The 27,749-nt window shown below is 37.3% G+C and overlaps 1 protein-coding gene across 1 annotated transcript in view; it reads left to right on the forward strand.

Moving 5' to 3' along the window:
* Window positions 1-27,749, forward strand: part of NCKAP5 (NCK associated protein 5) — a 944,753-nt gene that overhangs the window by 310,830 nt on the left and 606,174 nt on the right. Inside the window, exon 3 of the mRNA XM_030917014.1 lies at window positions 9,065-9,138. Within this exon, the coding sequence (XP_030772874.1) occupies window positions 9,065-9,138 (74 nt within the window). The remainder of the gene's footprint in view (window positions 1-9,064; window positions 9,139-27,749) is intronic.

The following is a 27,749-nucleotide window of genomic DNA, read 5'->3' on the forward strand; positions in this document are numbered from 1 at the left end:
TGTTTGCCATGTTAATTTTCAAAAGAATTGACCAATATTTCTATTACTTGTTACATAGGCTAAGTGTACAGTAAAAAAGAAAGCCCAAAATGCAGTGTTTTAAATAAGTAGGAATTTATTTCTATCTTATTTAGGTCAAAGGGAGGTAGAAAGACTAGGGTCAGTGGATAGGTGCTCTAAGAACTATCACTTTAGCTATCCTTTGCGTGTAGGACTGTCTCTGAGCCCAAGGCATCACTGTTTCTGGCCAGGGGAAGAGTGCACAATGGGCCGTATGTTGTCTTTAGGCTGGGGATTTCCTGGATATTGCACAAACCATTTCTGCTTACCTCTCTTCGGCTTGAACTCAGGCACGTGTTCACCTCAAGCAGCACAGGAGGCTGGGAAACATAATTTCTAGCTTGGGAGCAGTGTGTCCAGCTAGAACTGGGGAGAGTTGGGGGATTTTTTTTAAAAGGGGAAAAATATATAATAGGGAACAATTAAGCAGTATCCAACAAATTGAAGTATGTTTTACTCTGAAGATCTGCTAAGCTGTACTCATAGTCTGATCTGCATTAGTCTACTGCCTTGATACCAAATAGCAGGTCACGAGGCTTTTCAATGGTTTCATGTGCTCTCTGACTATATTCTGTCACTGTTAATTTATATTGATGAAATTTTCATATATGACAGAGGTTATAAAGAGATGTTTTCACTCTATGCGGTTTGCTAGTCATCATGCTATCAGTTATCTCTCCATTTGAAAGCAAATTTTGGTTGTGAATTTTACTGTGTTGAAATTTTTGACAGCTCCTATGATTTACATGCCATAGATGAGCAATGTACCTAAATTTTCTTCAGAGTTGCAAGATTAGAAAAACACACTGATTTTGTAAAATTATCAATAGCTTGTCTTTGGAATGTCATTTCTGGCTTGTACCAATAGAATAAAATTATGAGTATACAGTAATTTAGAAAACTGCTAGGATTAAATATATATATATTTGGTGTCTGCTTCCCAGTTTCTGGCACAGAACTCCTAAAACCCTTGTAGATAGGGTACTAGGAAAACCTTTTGTTCTAATATTTGGTCTTTGGCTCCTGGTTTCTGACACAGAGTTCCTAAAACCTTTCTTATTTTCTGAGTGATAACGTCTGACACAGAGCTCTTAAATCCCTTAGAATTTTCCGGGTGATAGGAGCATCTTTTGTTCTATTTAGAAGACTCTTTGTGGGCTTCTGGATAGCCTCAGGATGGGGGCTCGTTGCCAGGGGAACCAACCATGTGATTAAAGGGTTGGAACTTTCAGCCCTACCTACCAAGCTCTGGGTGAGTTGACCACCAATGGCCACTGATGTAATCAGTCATTCCTACATAATGCATCCTCCATAAAACCCAAGAGGACTGGGCTCAAGGGGCTTCCAGATAGCTGAACTCATGGAAGTTCCTGGAGGGCAGTGTGCCAGGAGAGAGCATGGAAGCCCTGAACCCCTTCTCCCATACCTCGTCCTATGCAGCTCTTCCATCTAGCTGTTTATCTGTATCATTTGCAGTCTCACTTACAATAAATGGGTAAACCTAAGTAAAATGCCTCCTTGAGTTCTGTGAACTGCTGTAGCAAATTTATCAAGCATGAGGAGGTTGTGGTGGGAACCCTGATTTATAGCTGGCTGGTCAGAATTATAGGTGGCAGCCCACTGTAGTACTTGTGATTGGTGTCTGAAGTCAGGAGCAGTCTTGTGTGACTGAGCCCTTACCTTGAGGGATCTGATGCTATCTCCAGGTAGATGGTGTCAGAATTGAGTTAAATTATAGGACACCTAGTTGGTGTCTGTTGGAGAATTGTTTGGTTGATATATAGGGAAAGATTCCCATTCATCTGGTGTCAGAAACATCACATTGAGTGGCGCATGAGAGAGGAGAGGGAAAACGAAACAAAAACACTGTTTCTGCTGTCTTGTCATGATTGCCTAATGTTTCGATGATCATCAAAACCTTTTCAAGTAAAAGTTTTGGAAGACCGAGACAACTTATAGACTAATCTCAGATTCTCTTATGAGCCTGGTTACATCCAGCCAATTAATTCACTCTTTCACTTACTCAACACACCCTTGAGTGCTTGAGATGTTCAAGGGCTATGGTAGGTGTTGGAGGATACAGAAATGAAGGATGACATACTTGAAAGAGTGTGCGGCACATCCAAACGGACCTGTTTGGGAAATAGCCATACTCACAGGATTGGACCTCCAGAGTGTGAATGAGCAGCATGGGCCATGCTGAACCTCAGAGTAATGGAATACAGGGAGACACTTTCAGAGAATACCAGGGAGGAAGAGTATGGTTTTAAAATGTGAAGTTCTACAGGTACTGGTCATAAGATAAGGACCAAGCAAAATCCTGAGATTCCACCTTATGGAGGCCATCAGTGGCTCTAATGGGGAAGCTCCACTAGAAAGTCTGCCTTAGATAGAGGCAAGGTTGCAGCTGTTTGAGGAGGGAATGGAAAAGAGGAATTCAAGACGGCTGATGCTAAGATGGCAACAGGAGGATGGATCTGTTCAAGCTGGGACTCCTAAATTGATTTGCTCATGGTGTTTAACATTTAAAAAAGTCTCTTTGGAAGAATTTATACTGGTACAGATGCCAGTTAATTATGGGACACCTTTGTATTTATTACCTTGTCTGTATAATTCCCAAAGTGGGTATTTTATTTGAGTTTTTTACATTCACCATGCAGGTATACCTTTCTATTAAGAGATGCCCCCCCCTACCTTAAAAATTACTTTGTTGTGGTAGTTAGTCATTTCCTAATTGCAGAGAGTTCTGTTGATTTGAACAGCTGGCCGCCTCGCCGGTGCTGCTTTGCCCAAAGGTGAATTGGGGATTCTATGTTACTAGTCACAAAATTGCTGGCAGGATTTCACAAGCTCTGCCATAAGTTATGCTGATTATAATGCGAAGATTATTTGGAGGGATTTTTGGGTCTCTGCAAGCTTTGATATACGATTTTATTTTAAACTCCACTTAAGATGAATGATACTTAAGATCCTCACATCATTAGAATTCATTTATAATGGGCCTCTCTCAGAACTGACCTACTTCAGACAATAGGAGATTCACATTAAATGGGCTTATGCTACAAAGACATGCAATGTTCAGTATATCTATAAACCTCTAATCACTTTAAATGTTTCATACTGATTGCCCTGAAACATGTGCATTAAAAGAAGTGAAAGGCAAACTTCCTGAAATATATCTCTAAAATGATTCTAATTTGCATAAGTTTGAGCCAAGGAACAGATGTCTTTTTAATGCTGTACCTTTGTAAAATTTTTAAAACATAAAATATGACTTGGTGTAACTTGGTACCCCCCGCCTTCAGCCCCCTTAATCCTAACTTTGGTGAAATGCTTTTATCAGAACACTAATGAGGGCAAGTGGAAAGGGGGGTTCATTGTTTCAAACGTGAGTCTAGCTTTAGAATAATATAAAGGAAATGGTTTCCTTGTGGCATTTCAGATCAAGCTTTCTAAAATTTATAATCAAATCTTAATGAACATTATTTTCTGGTACGGTATTTTTCTATGTAATATCCATTACTTTAAATTTTTGTAATGAGCATATAGTTTTTAAAAACTATAGACAAAGAAAAAATATACAGAAGAAAATTAAATTAGCCCATATTACCATTTACTGAAGGATATTAATCTTTCATATACATTTTCTAAATAGTGATGAGAGAGATTATGTAGTTTTTTATCCTGCTTTCACTTAGCATTACACTGTTTTCTAGTTTATTATGTATTCTTTACAAAGTTTAAGAATTGTATTTCTTCGAATGAAAAAAGCATGCTTTATTTTAATTATTTCTATAGTTTTGGAAAATAAGACATACCTAGTCTTTCCATATTGTCACAAATAATATTTCGATAAATATTGTTTGCTTTAATCTGATTATTTCCTCAGGCTGATTTCTAGACAGGGAGTTTCTAGATCAAAAGGGCACGATGTCTTAAAATCACATGTATCACCAAATTGCTTTCCCCAATTGTGCATACACAGGAAAAACACAACGTTATACTTAAGCATTTTTTATTATCAAGTCAAAAATAGAACAATAATTTCTTCCCCTGTATTCAAAGTGATTTATGCACCCTTCTATTAATAGTTCCCTCTTTCTTTCCCTCTTGTCCTCTTTCTGCCCATCACAAAAATAGATAATGTATATTCTACTTTTTCTTTCTGGGATTTTATGTTTATTTTATAATTACTTTTTAAAACATCTGTTTGGCTGAATTAACCTCTTTTGAAGCCTCTTTTTATATTGTGAATTCCTATTTTTTATTCTTTGCTCAGGTATTACATATGTGCATATATACTTATACATGCATGTGTACATATACTTATCTGGCACACAGACACCTTTTGGTTATGCATATGTGTATCTTTAAGTTTTTAATGGAAAGATGTAGGTCCTATATTTTACGAATTCATGAATGCCTGAGAATGTCTTTCTGTTGCTTTGTTACATAGGAGCTACTTAATTGGGAGTAATATTTATGGTTCGTCTATAAACTAATTTCAATGGGCATTTGGGGTGGCTGTAAGCTATGGAGCTAATGTGGTTTTGCTCCTTGTTAGGCTATAAGCATTCAAGCAAGCCCCCCATTTTTGCTTTCACTATTTTTATTCAACTCTTGTGCCAATAGACATGTGGTTTGTTTTCCATTAACTCTACCTGGAAAGTGATGAATCCTTTCGATGTGCATAATCACGTCCTCATCTTTTCCCCTGTGCTGAAATATTTCTTTATCCCTTTGTTTGTTGTTTGCATCTCAAATCTTATCAAGTACTCAAATGCTATCATTATTTGGCAAACCAATATTTTCTGGCCTGTTTATCAATCATGTCTGCATTCATTTTTATCCTTATCCTTTATTTCTTAATTTAGTTACAGGTTAAGTTTATCTTCCTCAGGACTGTATGTATGTTTTCATTGTCAATTCTACTATTTATTGTATCTAAGGTAGGTTTTGTAATTCTAAGAGAAACCAGTAGAATAGGATATTGATCAAGTTAGTAGTAACAATAGTTTAATAATGTCTTTGTGCGGAATGAGGTAGGAAGTTGCATGCTGAACAAAGCAAGGCTTGGGAAATAGACATTTTTCATAGATAATGTGTTAGGAATAGTGAACACTGACATCAAGGAAGATGTGGATATGGTTGTTTATTTTTTCTCCCTGGATTACATCATGCTTACTCTTCACTAACTGAATGATACATATACTAATTGACTTATACTGTAGAACTAGGAGAAGAGGAATATGTAAGTACCTGGCCTGGGTTGGGGAATTTGATTATTTCCCAAAAGAGATATTGAGAAATAGACTTTCATCTGTATGAACAATTCAGCGCCAATACACCAAAATCTGTTGCCTGTTGTCTCTGAAGCACCATTTCATGATGAGGAGAGTCACCTCATAATAAAAATCACAGGACAGTAATAAATAGGTTTCCATTCTGCGAGTACAGTCTATGTTGCCTTGAAATTCTTAGCTCACTGAGCCCCTTCTTTATTTTATGTCATTTTATTATCTTGGCCGCTCACCCTATTATCTTGTAAAATCTAACTCTGCTGTCTTTTCATCTCAACATTTAAAAAAAAAAAATCTTCCTTCACATGTGTCAGAGAGACCACATCTTTCTGGATACTAGTGAACATGTGAAGGCTCTTTCTAAAATGCTTTCATATCTTTCTTATGTAAATAATTTTCAGAATCACACCCTCTTTTATGATTAAGGATCATGTTCTCTCTCTTGTCCTACAGTACTTGTTCATGGGTTCCATGGTGCATTTTTTCAGTTTACTCTGAAAAAAATCTATCTGGACCTTTTCTTTCTGCCTTTGCAGGCATGCTGGGATACTGGAGTCTCTGTACAATAACCTTCTCTGTGTACTTGCTCCCAAAGCTGTTGCAGCCACTATGCCTACAGCATTTTACTTATGGTGACCATAGTTTTCTCTTAACTACTGCCAGCCCCAGTGCTGCCACCCTCCATTGTTTTCTTGGAGTTAATCTCCAAAGGGATCCACAAAATTCCCCCTAGGAGTAATTCTATTTTATAATCTTGTGATAGTGTTTTCACATTAGGTAACTAACTTTTCCAGTTCAGGGTCCGGAAATGATACAGGTATGAAGGTACTTCCTAAGTTCTTTCAGGTTGAGCAAAAACAATTTCACTTAACAAAAAATATATGTAAGATGCATGTCTCTTTTCCCAATCCATTTGTGTTAGCCTTATATTGAGGCAATACCTTAATAAATAAGTAAAATATGTTGAATGTTGGAAGTAAGAGTGCCATAGAGAAAAAATATAGCTGAAAAGAGGGATAAAGAATCAATAATCTTAGTTTCCCATTTTTAAGTGGTTTAAGATTTGTCATCATAGTTGTTTATATGGAAAATAGGATAAAGCTAGTTTAAATGGAAGCAGCTAATATTTTTATTTGAAATAACTTTGAAATCACAAGCCAGTGACAACTACATTCAATGATTAGAGATCAGTATTATCAATCTCTGCCTAACTGCCTATTCTAATATTTAGTGTGTATAACCTAAGAACTGTACACTTAAAAGTCTTGAAGTTTGGCAAGAGAAGAGAAAATGAAAAATGGCTTCACCTTGTAAAGTGATCTTCCTTTTGAAAAGAGGTATATAATACTCTGAAAAAGGCCATGCTTGCTATTTGGCAGCCATGATGGATGGATGTACTTAAACTTCTTGTTTAACACTTACAATGCCTCCATAAATGAAGCATTATTTATGCCTCTGACAAAGATGAAGAAACTAAGGCTTAGAGAGATTTAATAATGTGACCAGGGAACATAGCTAGTAAGTATCAAAACTAGGATTTGAACCTAAGTCTCTTTGATACTGAAGTCTTATTTGTCATCACTACACCTTTCCGCTTCAACCTCTCACTTGAGATAATCAGAATGAACAAAATGACAAGTCCAAGCTGCTTTCTAAGACTTGCACCTGATTTGGTCCTGCCTACCTCGCCAACTTCATTTGAGACCCAGTATCCCTGAGTCCCTGTTCCCAGAACCCACTGGCTTCCTTCTGTTCCTCCAACAGCACATTTCAGGACCTTTGCATATGGTGTTTTCTCTGCCTGCAGTGTCTGGCTCCCTTTTCTCTATATGGTTTCCTTCTCTTCCAAGTCTTAGCTCAAATATCACTTGGTCGGAGTCTTCTTCCGGAGTCCTCACGTGACATAGCTGCTCCTCCCAAAGTCTTTCCTATTACCTGTTTACTTCATAGCATGTAGCCAATGTGAAACCAATCTGTTCATTTATTCAGTATGCCCCTTTGACAGACTGTAAGCTCCTTGAGGTCAGTGGCTTTCCCCCTCTTGGTGATTACCATATCTGCAGCGCTTAGAACAGCTCTTGGCATCTAACAGATGTTTAAACATAGTTGTTAAATGAGGAAAAAATGAATAACTTTAAGATCTGTACATTTATTTCTACTTGGGAACAATGTATTTAGTTTTTCTTGGCTGAACATATTTAAGAATTCATGTATTTGATAGTGTCCAGTGTTCTAAATCATGGTTTAGCCTTGGTCAGGACACTTAAAAGCATAACCACGTATGCTGCATCTTCCTGCAGTAGCAGAGATTTCTGCTTTGTTTTTAACATTCCCAGTGGTCTTGTTTAAATAACTTTTCAGTAGTCACCTGAAAATAAGTGTTTATTCAATAAGCATAAAACTTCTTAGCTAATTAGCTATAACAGAATTACAGTATCTTAGAATCGCAACAGTTTCTAGCTAGACAAGGACTTAGTATACCCTCTAGTCTAGCAAACATTTTGGAAAGGTAAAAAGGCTTTTCAAGGCCACACGGGTAGATCCAGGATCAAAAGAAATCAGGACTGGTCCCTTTCCATTATATGGGGTCAACGCCTATCTTTCTCTCAGCCCCTCACCTTATTGTAGTGAATATTTCTTTAAGAGCAATACATCATATATAGCATTTCATAAGAAACCTACATTTCTGAAAGGAAAATATCACTGTTAATCAAAGTTCTCAGTTTATTTCAAATCTATAGAAATGGAACAGTAGCTGTCATGGGTGCCTTAGCATCGAAATCATTGCATACTATTCCATTGAAGGCCGCTATAATGTAGAAGCAGAGGCCTGCAGGGTAGACTTCAAAACAGAAAGGGAATAAAATACCAGATTCAGAGCAAAACAATATAAAATGATTTGTATAGGTCGTATTTTCTCCAGGTTAGCAAAGGAAACACCATTGCATATGAGCCTCGTATGCAGAAATCACAAATTAAATCCATTGTAATAATCTATGGATTTTTCTGCTTACTTCTTACGTGACACATGAATTCTTTATTTTTTTTTTCAGATACATTTCAGGAAAATAGTTTGATTTAGAGAAATAAATTTACATATACATTTCTATAGAGCAGAACACACCATACTTTTCATGTCTTTTTAGAAGCCAAAGATTTATGTTTAAGAATTAAAAAAAAAATACTGTTTTGTGTGTATATATGGAGCTGAAGAAAAATGGACATGTCCATTAGTGTATACAAGTACCCAGTGAATATGGATATATATTATATTTATATAAAATATTCTATATAGTTTAAAAACATTACTTTTGCTGGGACATGACTGTCATAAGACCAGTAAAATCAAGAACTGTTTTGTCTATTTTTTTTTCTATGGTGGGCAGGAACATTTGTATACAGTAGAACACAGACCCCAGTTTAGATGACTATGAAATTTAGGCCTTTTTTTCTGTGAGTAAGAGGATCGTAATGCTGACTCAGTGTAACAACCGTTCTCTTCTGTGATTTGTTTACAAAACTATCATAGGATATGAGAAAAATAGTATTTACATATGATTGTAAGTCACAGAAGCAGAGAATCTAGAACCGGAAGGGAACTAGGGATAATCTTTCGAAAATACTCCTTGTAGAGATAAGGACAGAGTCTCAGCATGCTGGGGCTGTGGTAGCGAGTTTTCATCTGTCTTTGTCTGCTTGTGCAGGAATACATGGACTCCAATAAATACATTGAGCATCTGCTGAGTCAGCTCGAAGAGCAACACAGGAGTCTCTGGAGGTGAGTTTAATTCATGTTCTTATTTGTTTGTTCATGCAGCATCCTTTAGAGCTTTGTTGATCTAAAATATTTCAGTTAGACTACAGAATGTATACTAAGTACTTGTCTCACTAAAAACTGTTAGATTCTAAGAAACTGTCATCCTGGAATGGCAAAGCTGTAATGTGGAAGCTAGAACCCAAATTCTTTGATCCTTGCTTACTTCAAGATTTATTTAAGTTTTTCTCTAGTTAAAAAGTAGAACATTGCTGCTTCAAAGTCCAGCTTCTCTTCACATTAAAGGGGAATATTTTAATAATGCTGTTGTACAGCTATCCAATATTTAGTTTTTATTCTACATAGAGGGTTCTGACACTAGGTAAGGAAAATGTCTGAGAAGGTTTCTGCATGCATATTGGAAATGGGAGATTAATATCACAGAAGTCATATTGCCAAGTGATTCATTCCCTGGGGCCTCTTAGGAATTGAGATTGGCAAAGATGGTTGTAATATTATTATTTAGCTTTTTAGGGCACGTGCCATTATGTCTTTTGTAGGTGCTGCTATAGAACTTAAATTTCCTTTTTGAAGTTCCTACAGCTCTTACTTACTTTTTGAAATAAATATGCTGGTACTTAAATACATGATGCCTCACATTGCACCAGAATTGTTTTATTAAGGACATTTGTCTCACCAACCCTCAGTAAGCCCCTAAAGTCATTAATTAATTAATTAATTAATTAATTATTGAGACAGAGTTTTGCTCTTGTTGCCCAGGCTGGAGTATGATGGCAGGATCTTGGCTTACCACAGTCTCCACCTCCCAGGTTTAAGCAGTTCTCCTACCTCAGTCTCCCATGTAGCTGGGATTACAGGTGCCTGCCACCATGCCCAGCTAATTTTCTTATATTTTTAGTAGAGATGGAGTTTCACCATGTTGGCCAGGCTGGTCTCGAACTCTTGACCTCAGGTGATCCACCTGCATCGGCCTCCCAAAGTGCTGAGATTACAAGTGTGAGCCACCGGACCCAGTCCCTTTATTTCTTTTCATCTCCTTGCAGCATGGGGAGAGTGCTCTCTCTGTACACAGAGATGGCAGGTAAACATTTACTAACTCTCTTGTTTTCTTGCTAGACTTCATCCAAATCCATCACCATTGGGCTCCTTGCCAGGCTGGGTTGCCTCTTCTTGTTGCACCATTGTAAAAATTCTAATAACCTCGAAATGTATCTTCTTTCAGGAGTTCTAGGTCTTGGGTAAAGTACTATATAGTTTAATATGTTATATTCTTATATTCGTTTTTCTACTGGAAGACAGACCTCTGATTATAGTAACAGAGAATATTCTATTTCTATACATAGAAAAACTGCTGGTAGGATACAACAAAAATTCAGTGAAGTCTGTTTGACACTAATGGACACACCAGTTAATTTTATGTAATTGATACAATATTTGCTAGATTTGTTTTTGAGAACTGTACCCTGATTCTGATAGTTTTCTTTTGTGAACCAATGTATTAATTAAATCAACAATAATGTATGTATGGTTGTGTCCTTTTAATTATATCTTCTATAGATCTCTTGTAAAGTAATTTTAAAAACTGTATAACCAATATAATGTTTTATTTCAACTATTTATATAGAATATTTTATTTTTCCCATCTTCCTAAAGAAAATTTTACAAAACAAAATGAACGCCATCTGATGAAAGAAATTTAGAGTTTAATTTGGTTAGTAAGTGTATCTTACATGCATTATTATAGATGAATAATGGTTTCATGGGCTCTTTGAACCAAAATAACCTGCATGGAAAGGGCTATTTTTCTTACTTTCTTGAGGTAGCTAATAAAAACCTAGGTCTTCTCAGATATGATTAAATTAAACTTCCATTTCAGGCATGGAGTTAACATAAAGTGAGAGCTTAGAATTTTGTGTATAGTTACTTCCATTTTCCTTCAGAAATGGAATTATTACTGCTGAGGAAGCAAAGCCTTATATATAGTGTCAGAGGATCTAATAAAAATACTCCATTTAAATAACAATAGAAGGTAATAATGACACTTGGATAGTCAGAATAATTCCAGTGAAAAGATGGAAATGGGTGGTATTGAAAGAAAATGAACCCCAATAATAGCAGATTTATATACTATTTATTGAATCATGAAATTACTTTTGATTATATTTTTGCCAACAGATCCTGACTTCACTGACTTAAAGTGACAGGCTTTATGATGGTTATTACAATATCATGACAACAACTGTAGCCAAATTGTTTTTAGAGAACAATATGTGAGTGACAGTGAACAGTGTAGGAAATCCTTTCTGGTTATGATTAAATTTTTAAATGCTTATTCATAAGTTAGAATAGAATCTACGATATACAGAGGATCATGGGAATAGCATGTCATGTTCACAAGCACAACCAGATTGCCTGAAGTTAAACAAATGCTCCCATAAATCAGTATAGGCTCCTTCTCTGATTTTATATGCCTTTGATTTGTGGCTGCTACCATTGTCATGGAGTAGTGGGCTATTTGTCATTGATGCTAATGTTAACTGATGGCCTTCCATTTATACTGGAGCTAACTTATAACTTAGAGTCAAGTTCTGAATATCTAGATCTTCCAATAATAATAGTGGTCAGGATTAATTTATGGCTACCACCTTTGAGGACTGATCAAAAGCATGGTTGAAACAGAGCATACTCTTGTTGCCACTTGGTGAATGATAAGACTTGCATAAATAATATAGGATTAGGTGCAAAGATTAAAAAGTTTCCTTTTCTTCATGGAGGAGGCTGCTAGCCTTTCACCAAGTTTAGTTGGTTCTTATAGCATAACCATCTGCTGTGACAAAAAAAAATATGTTGCAATAACACTTTTGAGATAACTGGTTATTTTGGGGTCCTGTCTAATATTCTACAGAAATAGACCTACAATCTATCTCTGCGTTTTCAAGTTGCAAAGGAATTTGTGGAGTTTATAAATAACTGTCTAGCAGGGAGCAGTCCTATAACTCAATTGTCTTTTTGATAGTAACAAATCCTTCCTAAAGAAGAAAACTCAGAATTCATCTAAAGAAGAGAATGGAGTCAGAGTCTAGAACTTAGTCTAAGACTTGAGTATAAGTTGGGGTGAGTTTAATCTGCTCTGTATCTCCCTGCTTGATTTAAAACACACACACACACACACACACACACACACACACAGCGACAACCTGTATACTAGTTCAGGTTGAAACACAACCATAATTTCCTGTACCTTTATTTGTTCTAATGTGAAAAGTTAGTATTTGGAGAAAAAGGATTTTTTTATATCATTTTTTACTATTTCTGATTTGGCTAAATATATTTGTGACTGACAAGAAACATAAAAGAGTGCTGAAAATGTCTCTCCTACCATGTGATAAAAAATCTTTATCCATTTGTGGCCTCATATTAAGAGTTTAAAATAAACAGACAGTTGGAAAATACAAATTGAATTTATGAATGCTTATGGCATTGAAATTACTTTCAAGCCACAAAAGTAAAATTATGTATAAAAAAGTGAGAGCAGCATAATACTATACAATAGGAAGAAAACTGGACTGGAGGTTTTGGGGACTTGGACTCTTGTCTGGCCTGCAAAAACTGGCTGCTGGATAACAACTCTGAAATGAAGTTTTCTTATCTGTGAAAAGAAGGTATTCATATAGCCAGTAATTAAGATTACTCAGCACTGAGATTATGAAATGGTGTCTAGAATATTATATTGCATTTATAAAACATGTTTTTTAATAACACTTAAATATTATGCAATGATACAGCTACATAATACATATATCATAGAAAGCTTCAAAGAACATGAGGATAAATGACTAATGTAACAATCTAACAATTTGCCAGTAGCTCAAGAAGATAATGTCCAAGTATTCACTTCAGATATTCTTTCTTTTCGTGTTAATGGGAGACTGGAGTTTTACAACTACCCAAATCAGCCTCCTCCAAGATTCAGAGGCCAGACTTTTTAGAAAATAGTTTGATGGTGGGGGTAGGGATGTTAGAGAATGGGGAGTGCTGATTGGTTGTTTTGGGATGAAATCATAGGGAGTCGAAGCTGTCTTCTTGCACTGAGTCAGTTCCAGAGTGGGGGCTGCAAGACCTGAGGAGCCAGTTCACCACTCTGGATGGTACCTGTTGATCCATGAGAGTGCAGGGTCTGAAAAAACACCTCAAATACCAATCTTTGGTTTTGCCATAATGATGTTACTCATACGAGCAACTAGGGAGGTGAGGAATCTTGTGGCCTCTGGCTGCATGACTCCTGAGCCATAATTTCTAATCTTGTAGTTAATTTGTTAGTTTTATAAAGGCAGTTGGTCTGGTCCCCAGGCAAGGAGGGGTCTGTTTCAGGAAAGGACCATTATCATCTTTGTTTTGTTTCAAATGTTCATAAGTCAAACTGGTGCGAGTTTTATCAAAAGTCTTACGGTAATGAAGAATGAGTAAGTAGGTCTGCGTGGTCAAAATCAAATGACAAAATCTACTGAATGCAGAGTGCTAGCTACCAATCACAGATTCCAGATCACCTAAGCCTCATTTGAACAAGCTATATCTGCACTAGGGTTTCTCAACCAAGGCACTGTCGACATTTGGGGACAGACAATTCTTCGTCATAGGGGACGATGTTTAGGATGATCCCTGGCTTTTACACCACCTGCCCGTAGTACCCCTCAGTTGTGACAACAAAAATGTCTCTGGGCATATTTCAAGGGTTCCCTAAGGGACAAAATCATCCCCTTTCCCAGTTGAGCATCAGTGATCTAAATAATCTATGCAGGCATTTTCCTGAGTATGTTCCAAGGAACACCAATATTCCGTGTCACTATGTCATAGATACTTTAAGAAAAATGAAGGTACTCCATGGTCAAATAAATTTTAAAAATTTTAGATAAAACCAAGTATTAAACATTTTGTTTTAATTGTAGAACTTCTTAGAGCCATTAATCCTACTAACATGTGCTACGTATATGCAAATATTGGATATGAAATATCATTTTTACTTTAAAAATAAAACTCTGAATCCTATCTTTCTTAGAGCATCTACTCCAAGGTTGCAAGGAACATATCGAGGGAAGTGGTGATCTATCTAACTGCTATGCAAATATAGAATACATATGACTTGTACCACCTGCTTCACTGGTACTGGGCTGGGTGACTTAAGGGCATCTAACAGTGTGAGGAGTCTGGGTTATTGGTAAAAGGGGAGAGTCAGCCTGTAGAAACCTCAATGCCAAGTTCCTCACTCATTTCCTGAGGGGAAGTCAAAGCCTCAGTACAAACTTCCAAGAATCTAAACTACTGATTACAAACTGTTTGCCCAAGTAAAGGACTTAACTCCTGCTTCCCAAGGTGGGGAAACTAATGGTTTCCTACATCACCAGGGGGAGTAAAAGACTAAATTTTAAAGCATGTATAGGTCCCTGGTTAGAAGAAGATCCTGTAAGGCTCATCCTTTCTAGCAAAAAAGGATAATTACTTTTATATATCCAAAATGTTTTAAATGGAATTTTACCTTTCCTTTCTGGCTTGCATGTGATTCTTATTCTAAGAAAAGAAATAGAAAAACATTGGGTAAAAACTTTGCTTTCATTCTCCTTATGATTCAAATATGTCTTAACTACATAGAATGAACATTGAAATAAAATGATCCATGCTCAAAATACTCATTCATGTTCCCCATAATTTTGATATATCTATACATTTTTAGCTAGAGGTTAATGGCTCTGGTGCCTCTAAAGTTTCCTCTAGCTCTAAATTGAGAGAGAGAAATTGCTTGCTGGGAGGCCACATGCCATTATTCTATCCTTGAGAAAGAAATATTCTTTGCTAAAATGTTATCTAGAAATTATCTTGTAGTTGTAAAATATAGGTAAGAAGCAAAAGCAGACATGCTTTCTGAGCAGAGTCAGACCCAGAGCCTCTTGAAGATGTACCTTCTATGTATCCTGGATCTTAGCATCCTATCATCCAGACATCTTAAGAATTAGCATGCCTCTACCCTCATGGGGTTAATTTATGTAGACTAAGGAGACGCCAAGTATTAAACAGGTTGCCTTCACTGTAATCATAGACCTCCACTGGGAGCTCTTAATTGGCAACAAGTAAAACTGCTCTGCATGAATTCTTAATGGTGGACACTGAATAAAATAAGAACTATGATTTGTTTTTCAAATCTCTCAAGAGAAAAAGAGGCTGTCTCTTGGGGAGAGAATGTGTAGCAAACAAAGAGAGAGCTCAGTGCACTGTAATAGCAATAAAAGCTCTGAAAGCGAAACATCACGCTATGCCAACTCAATAACAGCACATGGTTTACTGTTCTGCATCCCTGATTCACCCTGCTGAGGTCAAAGGAGACCAGGGCTAGCGAGCCTCACATTATCTTTGCCTGTTCTCAACCCTTGGGATGAATTTCTAAATCATAGCTGTATTCTCAGCGAAATGCAGACCCCAGAGCCACCCTGGAAACCCATCAATGTCACTCCCCAATTACCCACCAGGAGTTGTTTCAGAGATGCAGACAGTCCCAGACCCCTGCCAAGATAAGAGTCTGGCCTCTCAGCTATGCCCTCTGTCCAGCACAAGGGAGATGAAACCAGGGCTCTCAAAATTGGGTATTGCTACATGCTTCAATGGTTATGTTATTCCTGAACAGTGGTAGGGAGAGCTATGGGATAAGCTATCCACCAAAGGATACTTATTATAGACTGCTGGTCCTACTTTAGAGAAGCAAGGGAGTGTTTAGGCTTTTTCTCATAACCATGAAGCCCCTGATGAAATAACATCACTGTCTTCCAAGAACCATTTTTCCAACAACAGGGTTTAGTAGAGCTAAGTCCAGAAAGACATCTGGTGTGACTGAACCAGATCACCCAGAAGATCTGACCTTGCCCCTTAGGAACGATCCTCATTGTAGTTTCCTTTGGTGACCTGTATGTGATATGCATGTGTCTAATTAGGGGGTGTCTAGAATTTGAATCCAGGTTTTCTGGGGCAAGGAGACACAAAAAGGGTCAGGGTAAAACTCTGTACTCACGTTCTATCCATGATTTCCTGTTTCTTATCAAATCTGCCCACTGTTCTTTAATCCATCAGAGAACATATATTTAGGCCCTAACCTTGGGAGTTTATCCTTCCTTTTCACTCTAAACATTGTTTGCAAGAAATATTTCACATTTATCAAGATTATTCCACTGGGGCTTGGAGGGATGGAGGGGGTTCTATAAAACATATTTTAGGAGACTGTCCTTCAGAAGTCCAAAGAAGGCTTCTCAGAGGAGGTGGCATTATGAACCAAGGCTTAATCTGATTAGGAGCAGAATTGGAGTGATGGCTGATGTAGAGTCAGTAATGGAATACATTGAATTTGAATTGTCTTTAAGAGTTTAAGCTCTAACAGTACAGAGGATGATGAGAAATTCAGGACTAGGATCTTTATAGTTAATAAATAAACCACTGTATAGATGGAGTCACTATTAACCAACAAAGTTATAAAATTGATCCCTAATGTAACCGGGGAAATATCCCTGTTTAAAAGATAGATTTACTGCCACCGCAAGGAGCTTGGATTTGAATAATACTGTACAAGTAGGCCCATACATGATTTAAAAACTCCACTTCTAGTTTAAACAGGTTTATATTCTTCAAGAAACACTCCAAAAGTACCAAAAAATATCCCATCATCAATATGATTTGGGGGTCACCCAGAGAAATTTACCACTATTTAATCTAAAGCCAGTTAGCTTAAAACACACTTTTGTTATTTTTCGATCCATGCTTATCTTAATATGACAGCCAGGAACTTAATGTGATTTATTTATCTGAAATTAAAAGGCCTCAAGCAAAAGGCATTTTGTAGATTTATTTGGGGTAATAAAGATCACAAATATTCCCTACTAAGTTGAAAGAAGAAAAACTCCAGCAGGCAACAGTGTAAATGGCCCCCTTGACATAAACACATGTATTAAGGCTGAATTGCACTCACAGTAACAAGTGACAAAGTACCTCTTTTTTTTTTTTTTTAATCTAGAAGGAGAAATGAAATGGGCAATTTACCATGACCTTCTATTTAATTTTAATTTTAATGGAAAAATTCACTAACTTGTTAGGGCATGAGCATACTTACGACTTATTTTTTAAAAAAGAACTGTTAGGATATAACTCTGTATCTCTCTCCAAATGGGTAACTCTGGATTAAAAAGAAGTCATTTGTTCGCTTACTACCTCCTCCCCCCAGCCCCATCCCATTCTTCTTAATTTTTCCATATTCAGAGGCCTGAGAGGGAGTTCCAGTATCCTACCTCCACTCTCCAACCCTGGGGAGAGATGTTTGGGCCTCTCTAAAAAGAAGAAATACAAAATGCATTTTTTCCTTCGAAGTTTTAACTATGGTACAATAGACAATTTTAGATTTTTAAAATTTCATGATGAAAATCAAGGCCTAAAATACTGTGTGTGTGTGTGTGTGTATGTGTGTGTGTGTGTGTGTTTTCACTTGGATAAAGTAAATTAGAGAACAATTGTAGACATGTAGATCAAGTTACTTTTACAAACAATCGGGGCTTAACCTACAAGGCTGAAAGTGGTATTTACGGAGAAGGTTTTGATAATTTTGGCAAGACCAACGTACACTTGAATTCAGAATGGAGCTTATATGGTTTGGATTTGTGTCCCTGCCCAAATCTTATGTGGAATTACAATCCCCAGGATTGGAGGAGGGGACCAGTGGGAGGTGACTGGATCATGAAGGTGAATTTCCCCCTTGCTGTTCTTGTGATAGTGAGTGAACTCTCACGAGATCTGGTGGTTGAAAAGTGTGTAGCTCCTCCACCTTTGCTCGCTTCCTTCTTCTCTGGCCATGTAAGATGTGCCTGCTTTGCCTTCCTCCATGATCGTTAAGTTTCCTGAGGCCTCCCCACCCTTGCTTCCTGTATAGCCTGTGGAACTGTGGATCAACTAAATGTCTTTTCTGTATAAATTACCCAGTCTCAAGTAGTTATGGTTTTTTTTTTTTTTTCCTTTTTCATCTTTTTGCTTTTTCCTTCCCATTGTCTTCCTTGCTACTAATCCTTAGAAAATTCACCCTCTGTTTGGCAGCCCGGGTCATTGTTATTTGTCTGTTATCATATCGCCATAAAAAAACTATTTGAGGCCAGGTGACGTGGCTCATGCCTGTAATCCTAGCACTTTGGGAGGCCGAGGCAGGCGGATCACTTGAGGTCAGGAGTTCAAGACCTGCCTGGCCAACGTGGTGAAACCCCGTCTCTACTAAAAGTACAAAAATTAGCCAGAAATCACTTGAACCCAGGAGGTGGAGGTTGCAGTGGGCCGAGATCATGCCACTGCAGTCCAGCCTGGGCAACAGAACAAGAGTCTGTCTCCAAAATAAAGGGAAGAACCAACCATAAAAATAAATTATAATTATTTTATTACCTAGCTCCTTTAAATAGCTTGATAATAGGAGCCATATTTTTTCTCTTTATCCCTTAAAATATTACTGATATACACTGTAATCTAGTTGGGGCTGGTATTTAATGGCACACCAGTACAATCAGAGGCTGTATTTTAACTGTTTGGTGATTTTGTCATACCATCGCTAAGTTTTAAAAAAATGAACCCTGGTTCATCTTCCGCAATATGGAGTTTAAGTCCTGACTCTGTGGTCTTGCAAAAGTCATTTAGGCTTTCTGGGCCTGTGTTTCCCATTGGTAATGAGAATGGTTTGAAAGAAATGACTTAGGCAGTTATTTCTTAAGAGTTAAAAATCTATAATTTTTACCTATCATCTAGGTAGGCCAGTTGAAGGGTTGAATGATGAAGATAGAAGAGAAGTGATAGATGCATAAAATGGTTGGAAGTGGCAGTTTCCCTCCTTGAAAGAAGGCAAATATTAATTATTTTATGAACCTAGTTTTCTTTATGCACTAACTCTTGGACTGTCTCTTGGCACCAAACCTTCCTGAGACAATGAAACAGCATGCTGGCAGACCCAGGGCACCAGAGCAAGGTCAGAGGCTGTGACCACTTTCAAAAGATTTTCCAGGAAATTATTCTATTGAATAATGTTTAAGTTTCCACAGAAGCTATAAGCAGAGCATGGTGCAAAAAGAATTTAATTGTACAATATTAAAAAACAGAGCAGCAACTCTGAGGTTATGGTCCCTATTAAAGAAAATTTCATTGTCTGATGCCGTCTCTTCAATATTCTCTAGAAATTCAGACTCCCTGGCTAACTGAAAGCCAAATATGTATTTACCTGGATTTATTCAGTTATGTTGGCAAATTGATTTTCTTGTTTCTCTGCTTTGGAAGTAGAAATATGGATGGGATCTTGCAGAACACCACTTTAAAATAGAAATTCTTTAACGTTACAACTGAGAAAAAGTTCTTAGAGTTGGATCAGATGTACACATTTAGGACTTTTGCTTTTGGGACCATTTGTCCCCAAGATGACATAATTCAAAATGCACCAAAAGTCCCATCTATCAAAAAATATTTCTCCCGCTGGATGAACTGAAATTCTCATGCTCAGAAAAAAAAATGGTTATCCAGAAAGTCAGCCCTGAAATTTGCCTTTGCCACTTGAGAATTCTAGCATCACTCTCTTAGCTCCTCATAATATCTCATCAGGGATTCATTTGCAGACTAATACCCATGGAAATCCGAGTCCTGCAATTTTTTTCTGTAAAACCAAGCATGTTTAGAATTGGAGAAAGGAAGTTGTAATAGCAATGTTATGGTACAAATCCAAATATTTCTATTTGTAACCACACACATGTCCCTACCAACCTTGACCTCCTTTATTACTCATTATTCCTACACACGCACTCCTTTGTGGCCTTTCTCTCCATTCCACATAGACAATCCCTAACCATCCTTCAAGTTTCCTGTCTCCCTACATCCTCACATGCATTCCTCAGCCCACCTGGGCCTAGTCTTCCCTGCTGAACTTGAGACTATTTCATATAAGTATACATAATGACGTACATCTTATAAAAATTATAAAATTATTTCATGTATTTTAGTATTGACTCTACAAATATTGAAGGTGCCTGGCCTTACACTTCTGTTACACATCAAAGGATGGCTAACACAAGGTTGAACATAACAGGTGTTTCGCTAACACACATTGATTGATTTTCTTGAACAGGGAAATTAAAAGTTGTCAGCAATCAGACAATTGCATTGGAAGGTTTCTTGTTTCTCTGCTTTGGTAATATAAATATGGATGGGGTCAGTTGCTAGTTAGACCATATCAAGAGCACTTAATTTGGATGTCAGTTACAGACACTACAATCCAAAGAGTATCCACAAAGCTGGTGACTAAAATGGTACAAGGTTCAGAATACTGAATTCATAATGGTGCAAGGAATTGGAGATGTTTTGCTTGACAAATAGAAGACTAAGGGATGGATAGACCTAATAAGTGTATGAAAATGGAATGAGTTGTCTTGTGGAGAAGAAATTTAGAACTATAAAGGGCATTTCTCACACTTATTACCATCCTGAGGAAGGTATTCTCGAGATAGTGAGTTCTGTACCACTGCAAACATCAAAGCAAAGTGGTCATCTTTCAGATATAGTGTGGGATGGATTCTGCTATATTGGATAGGAAGACATCAGACACCTCTTCTATTGAATGACTCAACATCTGCCTTTCACCCTTTGGCTCTAATGCTGTCATCAGTAGCTCCACTTATAACATCTACTCCCTGTTCTGTGTACCATTCCTGTTAAATGATTTATATAAAGACACTTTTTCATGTTTTTTTCTCAGTCTTTACTGCTTCAAAGGAAGCAATGTAGGTTCCTTCATTGGTCCTCATACAACTTGTTTTTCAGATTTCATTTAGTCATGGCCACCTGTTGGACATATTATAGTTTGTCAGTTTGCCTCTTGACATGTGAGGCTCCAGTATAACCAAAATATATTTTTATTATGACCAGATTACAAGTCCAGTTTTAATTATCCTTTGAGAGAGGGTTGTTATTCTAACTAACTTTATGATTTTTTTCCCCTAGTGGTACTAATTGTTAATAACCTTTAGGCAAAATACCTAAAATTCCAGCATTGCATCATGCATATCCAATTACTCTCTTGTGAACTCAAAGAATATAAGTCATTATTTCAGGAAAGGGCAAAGAGTGTTTTAAATTTAGAAAATCCATTCCTTTCTTTTTTCTCCACTACTCCTATACTTCCTCCACCCACTTTTAATTGCCTTGTCCTGTTTCAGATCTTCCTTTTTCCAATGCCAAGACTTTATTCGTGGTTAAGAAGTCACAGAAGAATTAATAATTACAAGTAAATTAGATCATTCCTGACCTTTTATTAGAAGATTACTCTAGCTTTCAGAAGGAAGGGTGTGAGTTTTAGCTCATCAATTAAATGAACAATTACTAATTTAACCTTTATAATTTCAGTGTTAAGGAATATTGGGAAGGATGGTTCTAGAACAAAGAAACAAAGCTCATGAGAAAATATGTACCTGGAGCACAGCCACAGCCAAAGTGAATTGAACTTTTGGGTTCCCTGCTGTAGACTGAGTTGGGTACCATAGGTGTTTGCCATGGTACACATTTAAGATTTTTTGAGTTGCTCCAATATTGTGATGGTGGTATGTGCATTTTATAAAGGAAGACACCACTTTTTGAAGATATATTATGCTAAGCGTTTCAGATCATTTATTTCAGAAATCCAATTCCACCATCCCCTCTGTGTGTCCCTCCCTCATCCCACCCGACCACCCAAATCCCTGAGAGGTTTATTTCTGGCCCATTTATTACATTAGCAAGAGAGTTTATTTTTCTAGCTCATTGCTAAACCAGTATACTATCGAAATTCCATTGCCAGGCAGTTTTAAAGAGAACTATTATCTTGCTCATCATAATTTTAAAGTTAGCATTTGAAAATCACTTTCAACTTTGGATAACAAATGAAAAATGATTATGTAAAGTTTACATTCATCTTTGTCACATTGGTGAAAATTTTGCAATAAATACAGTATAGATTATTTTTCCTGTCAAATGCTTGCTAGACATTGGAGTATATTAATTAGCTGGACCACTGTCAGATGTGGTCTGTGATATTTTCACAGAAAGCTTGAGCTGAGATTGGGTGAAAGGCAAAAAGCAGATTCACTTGTCAGCAGGAAGCATTCTGAAGGGGGCCTGTTAGGGTGGCTTGGGAAGATCATTTTGGGAACAAGATATGTATATATGATAGAGGGTTTCTGACACTTCTGGGCTGGTGAGATCTTACTGCAAAGGAACGTGTAATTAGGCTCACATTCCATTGTGGGTTGGGAATGGGCATGCTCTTGATATATGAATAATGTAAGGACATGCTTATAATGCAGTGAGAAGAGATTTTTGAATTGCTGCGTGAATGTTTGTCTGTGTTGATGGGCAATCCACAAAAAGTTCAGAGGTTCAGGATGTCTGGAAGGTTTCCTGCTTTTCATATGAGCAAACCAAAGAAGAAAGTGTGGATAAATCCTTATGAAAACTTTCTCATGGGTTTTCAAAGTCCTGACTCTTCATGTAAAGTCAGAATGTGGAAATGTCCCTTATGCTCCTGTTTGGGAATAAAACGTTAGATATAGTTGTCTTGGTTAATATACAGATAGAGATTGGTTCCTTGAATGTCCATCTTCTATTCACAATCCAGCAACCTAGCAGTTTCTCATGACTTCCAAAACACAGCCTTTGGAGATTTTCACAAACAGAAGCAAGAATTGCCACGGTGCATCATGGCCACGTGCCATCTGTCTTTGGCAGAGTTGGCAAACCAAGGACTTCTTTGATGTCAACTTCAAACATGCATAACATGACCCACACATACTTTTTTTTTCTTATTAGCTATGATGGGCTAGTCATTAATTTATATAAGCCATTTAAAATCTATTTTTATTTCCAACTTCTCCTACCTCCTGTTGGGTAAAGAGTTCCATCAACTTAATCCCTACTCTGTGGGGTAGGCCTTCCTTTTATTTGTCCTAAACACACACAAGCTTGAATTGGTGACTCCTAAATTAGACATTTTAGGGGTTAGCAATTAATTCCATGCTTATTCTACTTATATACAATCATACACACACACACACACACACACACACCCCATCTTAAAGGCATCATTCACTTTGCTTCTGACACAGAATACTCACAGAGAAACCACAAGAGTAACCCTGGACTCATTTTTGTTGTTTTCTTGATTATTTTATCTTTTAAAGTAACAAATACATTCAGTATTAGGATATGAGTTCTACAAGTTCTTGAGTCTGCCACTCTACAATTATGAGTAAATTATTTGATCACTGGATTCTTTATCTATAAAGCAAAAATTTAACTTAAAATTCCTTTTCAGGGCTGGGCATGGTGGCTCACACCTGTAATTCTAGCACTTTGGGAGGCCGAGGCGGGTGGATCACCTGAGGTCAGGAGTTTGAGACCAGCCTGGCCAACATGGTGAAACCCTGTCTCTACTAAAAATACAAAAAATAGCTGGGCATGGTGGCAGGCGCCTGTAGTCCCAGCTACTCGGGGGCTGAGGCAGGAGAAACGTTTGAACCCCGGAGGTGGAGGTTGCAGTGAACCAAGATCGTGCCATTGCACTCCAGCCTTGGCAACAGAATGATACTCTGTCTCAAAAAAAAAAAAAAAAAAAAAAAAAAAAAAAAATCCTTTTCAGCTTTTTCAGCTTTATTATCTTTTGAATTTGTGACCATCTAGAAAAATGTGAACTGCAGAGCTTTACATTTAAATATTACAGAAATAAAATTAACATCAAATATTATAGTTAATGTTTTGGGGAAATAATAGGGAGTCAGAAATATAAAATTACAGAATGATTTTAGAATTATATCTATAGAATCTATAGAATGACAGAAATACATACAAATTATAGAATGAGACAGTCTAGTGTGTGCTGCTGAATTACTGGGGGTGAATAAAGGACAAAGTTTCCTTATAAAAAAAAACAATTTCTCCTCTACCTCCTTCAAATGGTCGATCTTACCCATTTTCCTGGCTGCTCATGATATTAAGTTATCTTATTCATTGTATCCATTGTCATCCCTTCCTCTTCTTTAAAATCTCATTTAAAATGCCATCTCCGCCAAAATGTATTCCCAAATTCCATATTAAAAATGAACTTCTGCTTCTTCTGTACTCCCATAACGTTCTGCATATGTATGCAGTATAAAACTTACTTCATTCTGATTTATGTTACAGGTAGGTTAATACTCTATGTCTTTCTTGTTCAACAGTAAGCCCCTGGAAGAGGGAAATCATGTCTGTTTATCTTGGCATCTCCTTGGTGTCTAACAGTCAAGGATTGTTTTAATACATATGGATGGTCATGGATTCAGAGCAATCTCATTGGTGCCAGTACTGAGGAAACAGGAGTTCTGGTAGGAATGAACCATGTCATTAGTCTACCAGTTGCTCTGTTTCTTCATAATTGGTGGGTTGACTTTCGCTTTGCTCCCATTTCTCTTCTTTGTTGCCTTAGCTCTTTCTAGTGGGAGTCATTACTTGAACTCCTATTTAGCCTGGTGTAAGCCTTCTAAACCACAGATTAGAAGGGATTCATTCATATACTGTATTACCCAAATATACATGCTATATGATAGCCCTATTCAACATCTTCCACTGATTGCATCCATGTTATATGTTATATGATCACACCCTAAATTCATCCTCTGACCTTCACATTACAAAAGTCCTGTTTTCAGTTTAGGTGTCTTTATCCCCCTTATCCTCCAGTTCCCATTAAAAATAAATCATTGCTCTGTTAATGGCTTGTTTCATACCTTCTGGATCAGTGTTACTTACAAGGAAATCCTAGCATCTTTGATCTCTTTCATTTGGTCATGGGCCTTTTCTCAAGAATGTCTGTTGTAGGTATCCCTACTGGGTCCAGGTCAGCATTCCTAAGATGCTCACTTTTGTTTTTACCCTCATCTCTGCTCTTGGCACTGAAGACCAGGGTGGCAGGTACAAAAGTTAAAAAGAAATAATAATGCTTTGTTATTATATGACAGTACTGTTCTAAGCACTTTACAAGTATTAAGTCATTTAATCATCACAGGTTTATCAGATTTAGTCTTCCCATTTTGCAGATGAGGGAAATGAAGCACAGACATTAATTAACTAGTTTGGCCGGAGGGCTGGGTCTTTAATGATTACCCTAAACATTTGATGAGTTGTCAGTAAATATGTCCAGCCCTCTTCCTTATAGGCACGTGGTAGAATTGCAACTCCTGCTCCTCTGTGGCTAGATGGGGCCATGTGACACATCCTGGCCAATGAGTTGTTAGTAAAAGTGACACTCCAAGTTGAAATATTTAACTGTGAGGCCGGGCGCGGTGGCTCAAGCCTGTAATCCCAGCACTTTGGGAGGCCGAGACTGGCGGATCACGAGGTCAGGAGATCAAGACCATCCTGGCTAACATGGTGAAACCCCGTCTCTACTAAAAATACAAAAAACTAGCCGGGCGACCTGGAGGGGACCTGTAGTCCCACCTACTCGGGAGGCTGAGGCAGGAGAATGGCGGGAACCCGGGAGGCGGAGCTTGCAGTGAGCTGAGATCCGGCCACTGCACTCCAGCCTGGGCGACAGAGCGAGACTCTGTCTCAAAAAAAAAAAAAAAAAAAAGAAATATTTAACTGTGGATCTGCAACTGCCCAACATGCTCTTTCCTTCTTGCATGGCAACCAGCAGCTCTCAAGATGGTGGTTTCTCTAATGCTGGGGTCATAGAGTGATTACCATGAGCAGAGTCCCTGCCAACAGGTAGTATGAAGAAGAAATAGGCATTTGTTTCAAGCCACTGAGATCTAGGGGTTGTCACCATGGTATAACCCAGGCTATCCTTCCAAAATATTCTGCCTACACAGGCCAAAATAGTAGAAAGGCAGAACACATTCTCTGTGTTCCTAGAATATAGTTCTTAAAAGTTAAGAACTTGTGATGGTGCTAACATTTTTCAATTCCATAGGTATCAATTTCAGCTTTGGTTCTTTCCTTTACGTTAATTTCCAATATCTCTCCGGAATACCTCTCAAAACTCTGTTCCTTTCATAAGAAATTCTGAGGCCCAGGCTTCTTGATATTTTTAACAGTTTAATTACCAAATAGTGACTTTGTAATTTTAAGATTTTATAAGATATTTTAGAAATTCTGCAACTATTGTAGTCCTAGTTCATAAAAATAAATAGACTGAAAAAACCCAAGTTTACATTTTGAAAAAAATATTAGTTTGAAGACACAAAGCACAATTTGAAATGATATAAGCAACTATAATTGTCTTTATAAAGAAAGTTATAGTAGAGATCCATTCATTAGTAGCACTGTATTTTAATTATCTAGAAATAAACTTGCTGTAGTTATTGCTGGCTATAAAAAGTTAATTTCAAAAGTTAATTAGCTAAAATCACTTCTATTCTTACTACTAAAAATGGAATGTCACTGACATTCAGCAGCAATGTATGTGCTGTAGAACAAGTTGTATCAGAAACTTGAAGACTCCTTAGAATTTACAACATGCATTTAATTGCTCTAGTTGTGTCAGTATAAATCAAAATTATAGTCATTAATAGTTTTTTAAAAGTATGCATTAATGTTTATGATATATTGTAAGAGGGCCATATTTTCTGTAGCAGGGTCAGCACACTTTTTCTGTTAGGGACCAATAGTCAATATTTTTGGTTTTCATATGGTCACTGCACCAAATTGCTCAATTTTGTAATCTTAGCTCAAGAACACCCACAAAGGATATGTAAGCAAGCAGGTGTAACTGTTCCAATAAAGCATTATTTACAAAAACTGGCAAGGTTTGGCCTGTGGGTGCCAATTCCTGATGTAGAATGAATTTTAAAAATTGTTTTCTTGTGATGTTTTGCAACCCCTGATGTACCAGCTCCGATATAAGTAAATAAGAAGGATCTAATTCATCACAAATTTGATTTCCTGGGCCCATGTCCTTTTAAGCCATCCCCTGGAGCCACTCTGCTAAGCCCCGGGACCTTCCTACTCAGGAGGCTGAGGTGGGAGGATGGCTTGAGCCTGGGAGGTGGAGGTTGCAGTGAGCCAAGATCGTACCACTGCACTCCAGCCTGATCAACAGAGCCAGACCCTGTCTCAAAACAACAACAACACACACACACAAAAAAAACCCCAAAATAAACAAAAAACAAAAGAAGAAACTATCCCCATGCTAGGGTTAAGAGGTCAATAATGAATTTCTTAAATGCAAGTTTACTTTAAATGTATACCACTCTTCTCCCTTATGCAGCCACTTCAGACATGTGTGGATGCTAATCTAAGCCTCAATTGTGATGGATTTGGACAAACTTTAAAAATATGTGTGTGTGTACGTGAGGGAAAATTTTTTCCCTGTTTGTACTTAGGTTATTACTTTACTTAAATAGAGGTCCTCAAATATAAAGGGACGTATTCCAGTAAAAGTAGCGTATGGGCATATAGCAATAAATACACGTACTATATATGTATATGTATATATACATATATACATACTAATTGCAGGAGACAGTCTAAAGAGGATCTGGATACAGATAATACAGTATCTAGAAGAT

This window comes from Rhinopithecus roxellana, chromosome 14 (assembly GCF_007565055.1).
Source record: "Rhinopithecus roxellana isolate Shanxi Qingling chromosome 14, ASM756505v1, whole genome shotgun sequence".
NCBI lineage: Eukaryota > Metazoa > Chordata > Mammalia > Primates > Cercopithecidae > Rhinopithecus > Rhinopithecus roxellana.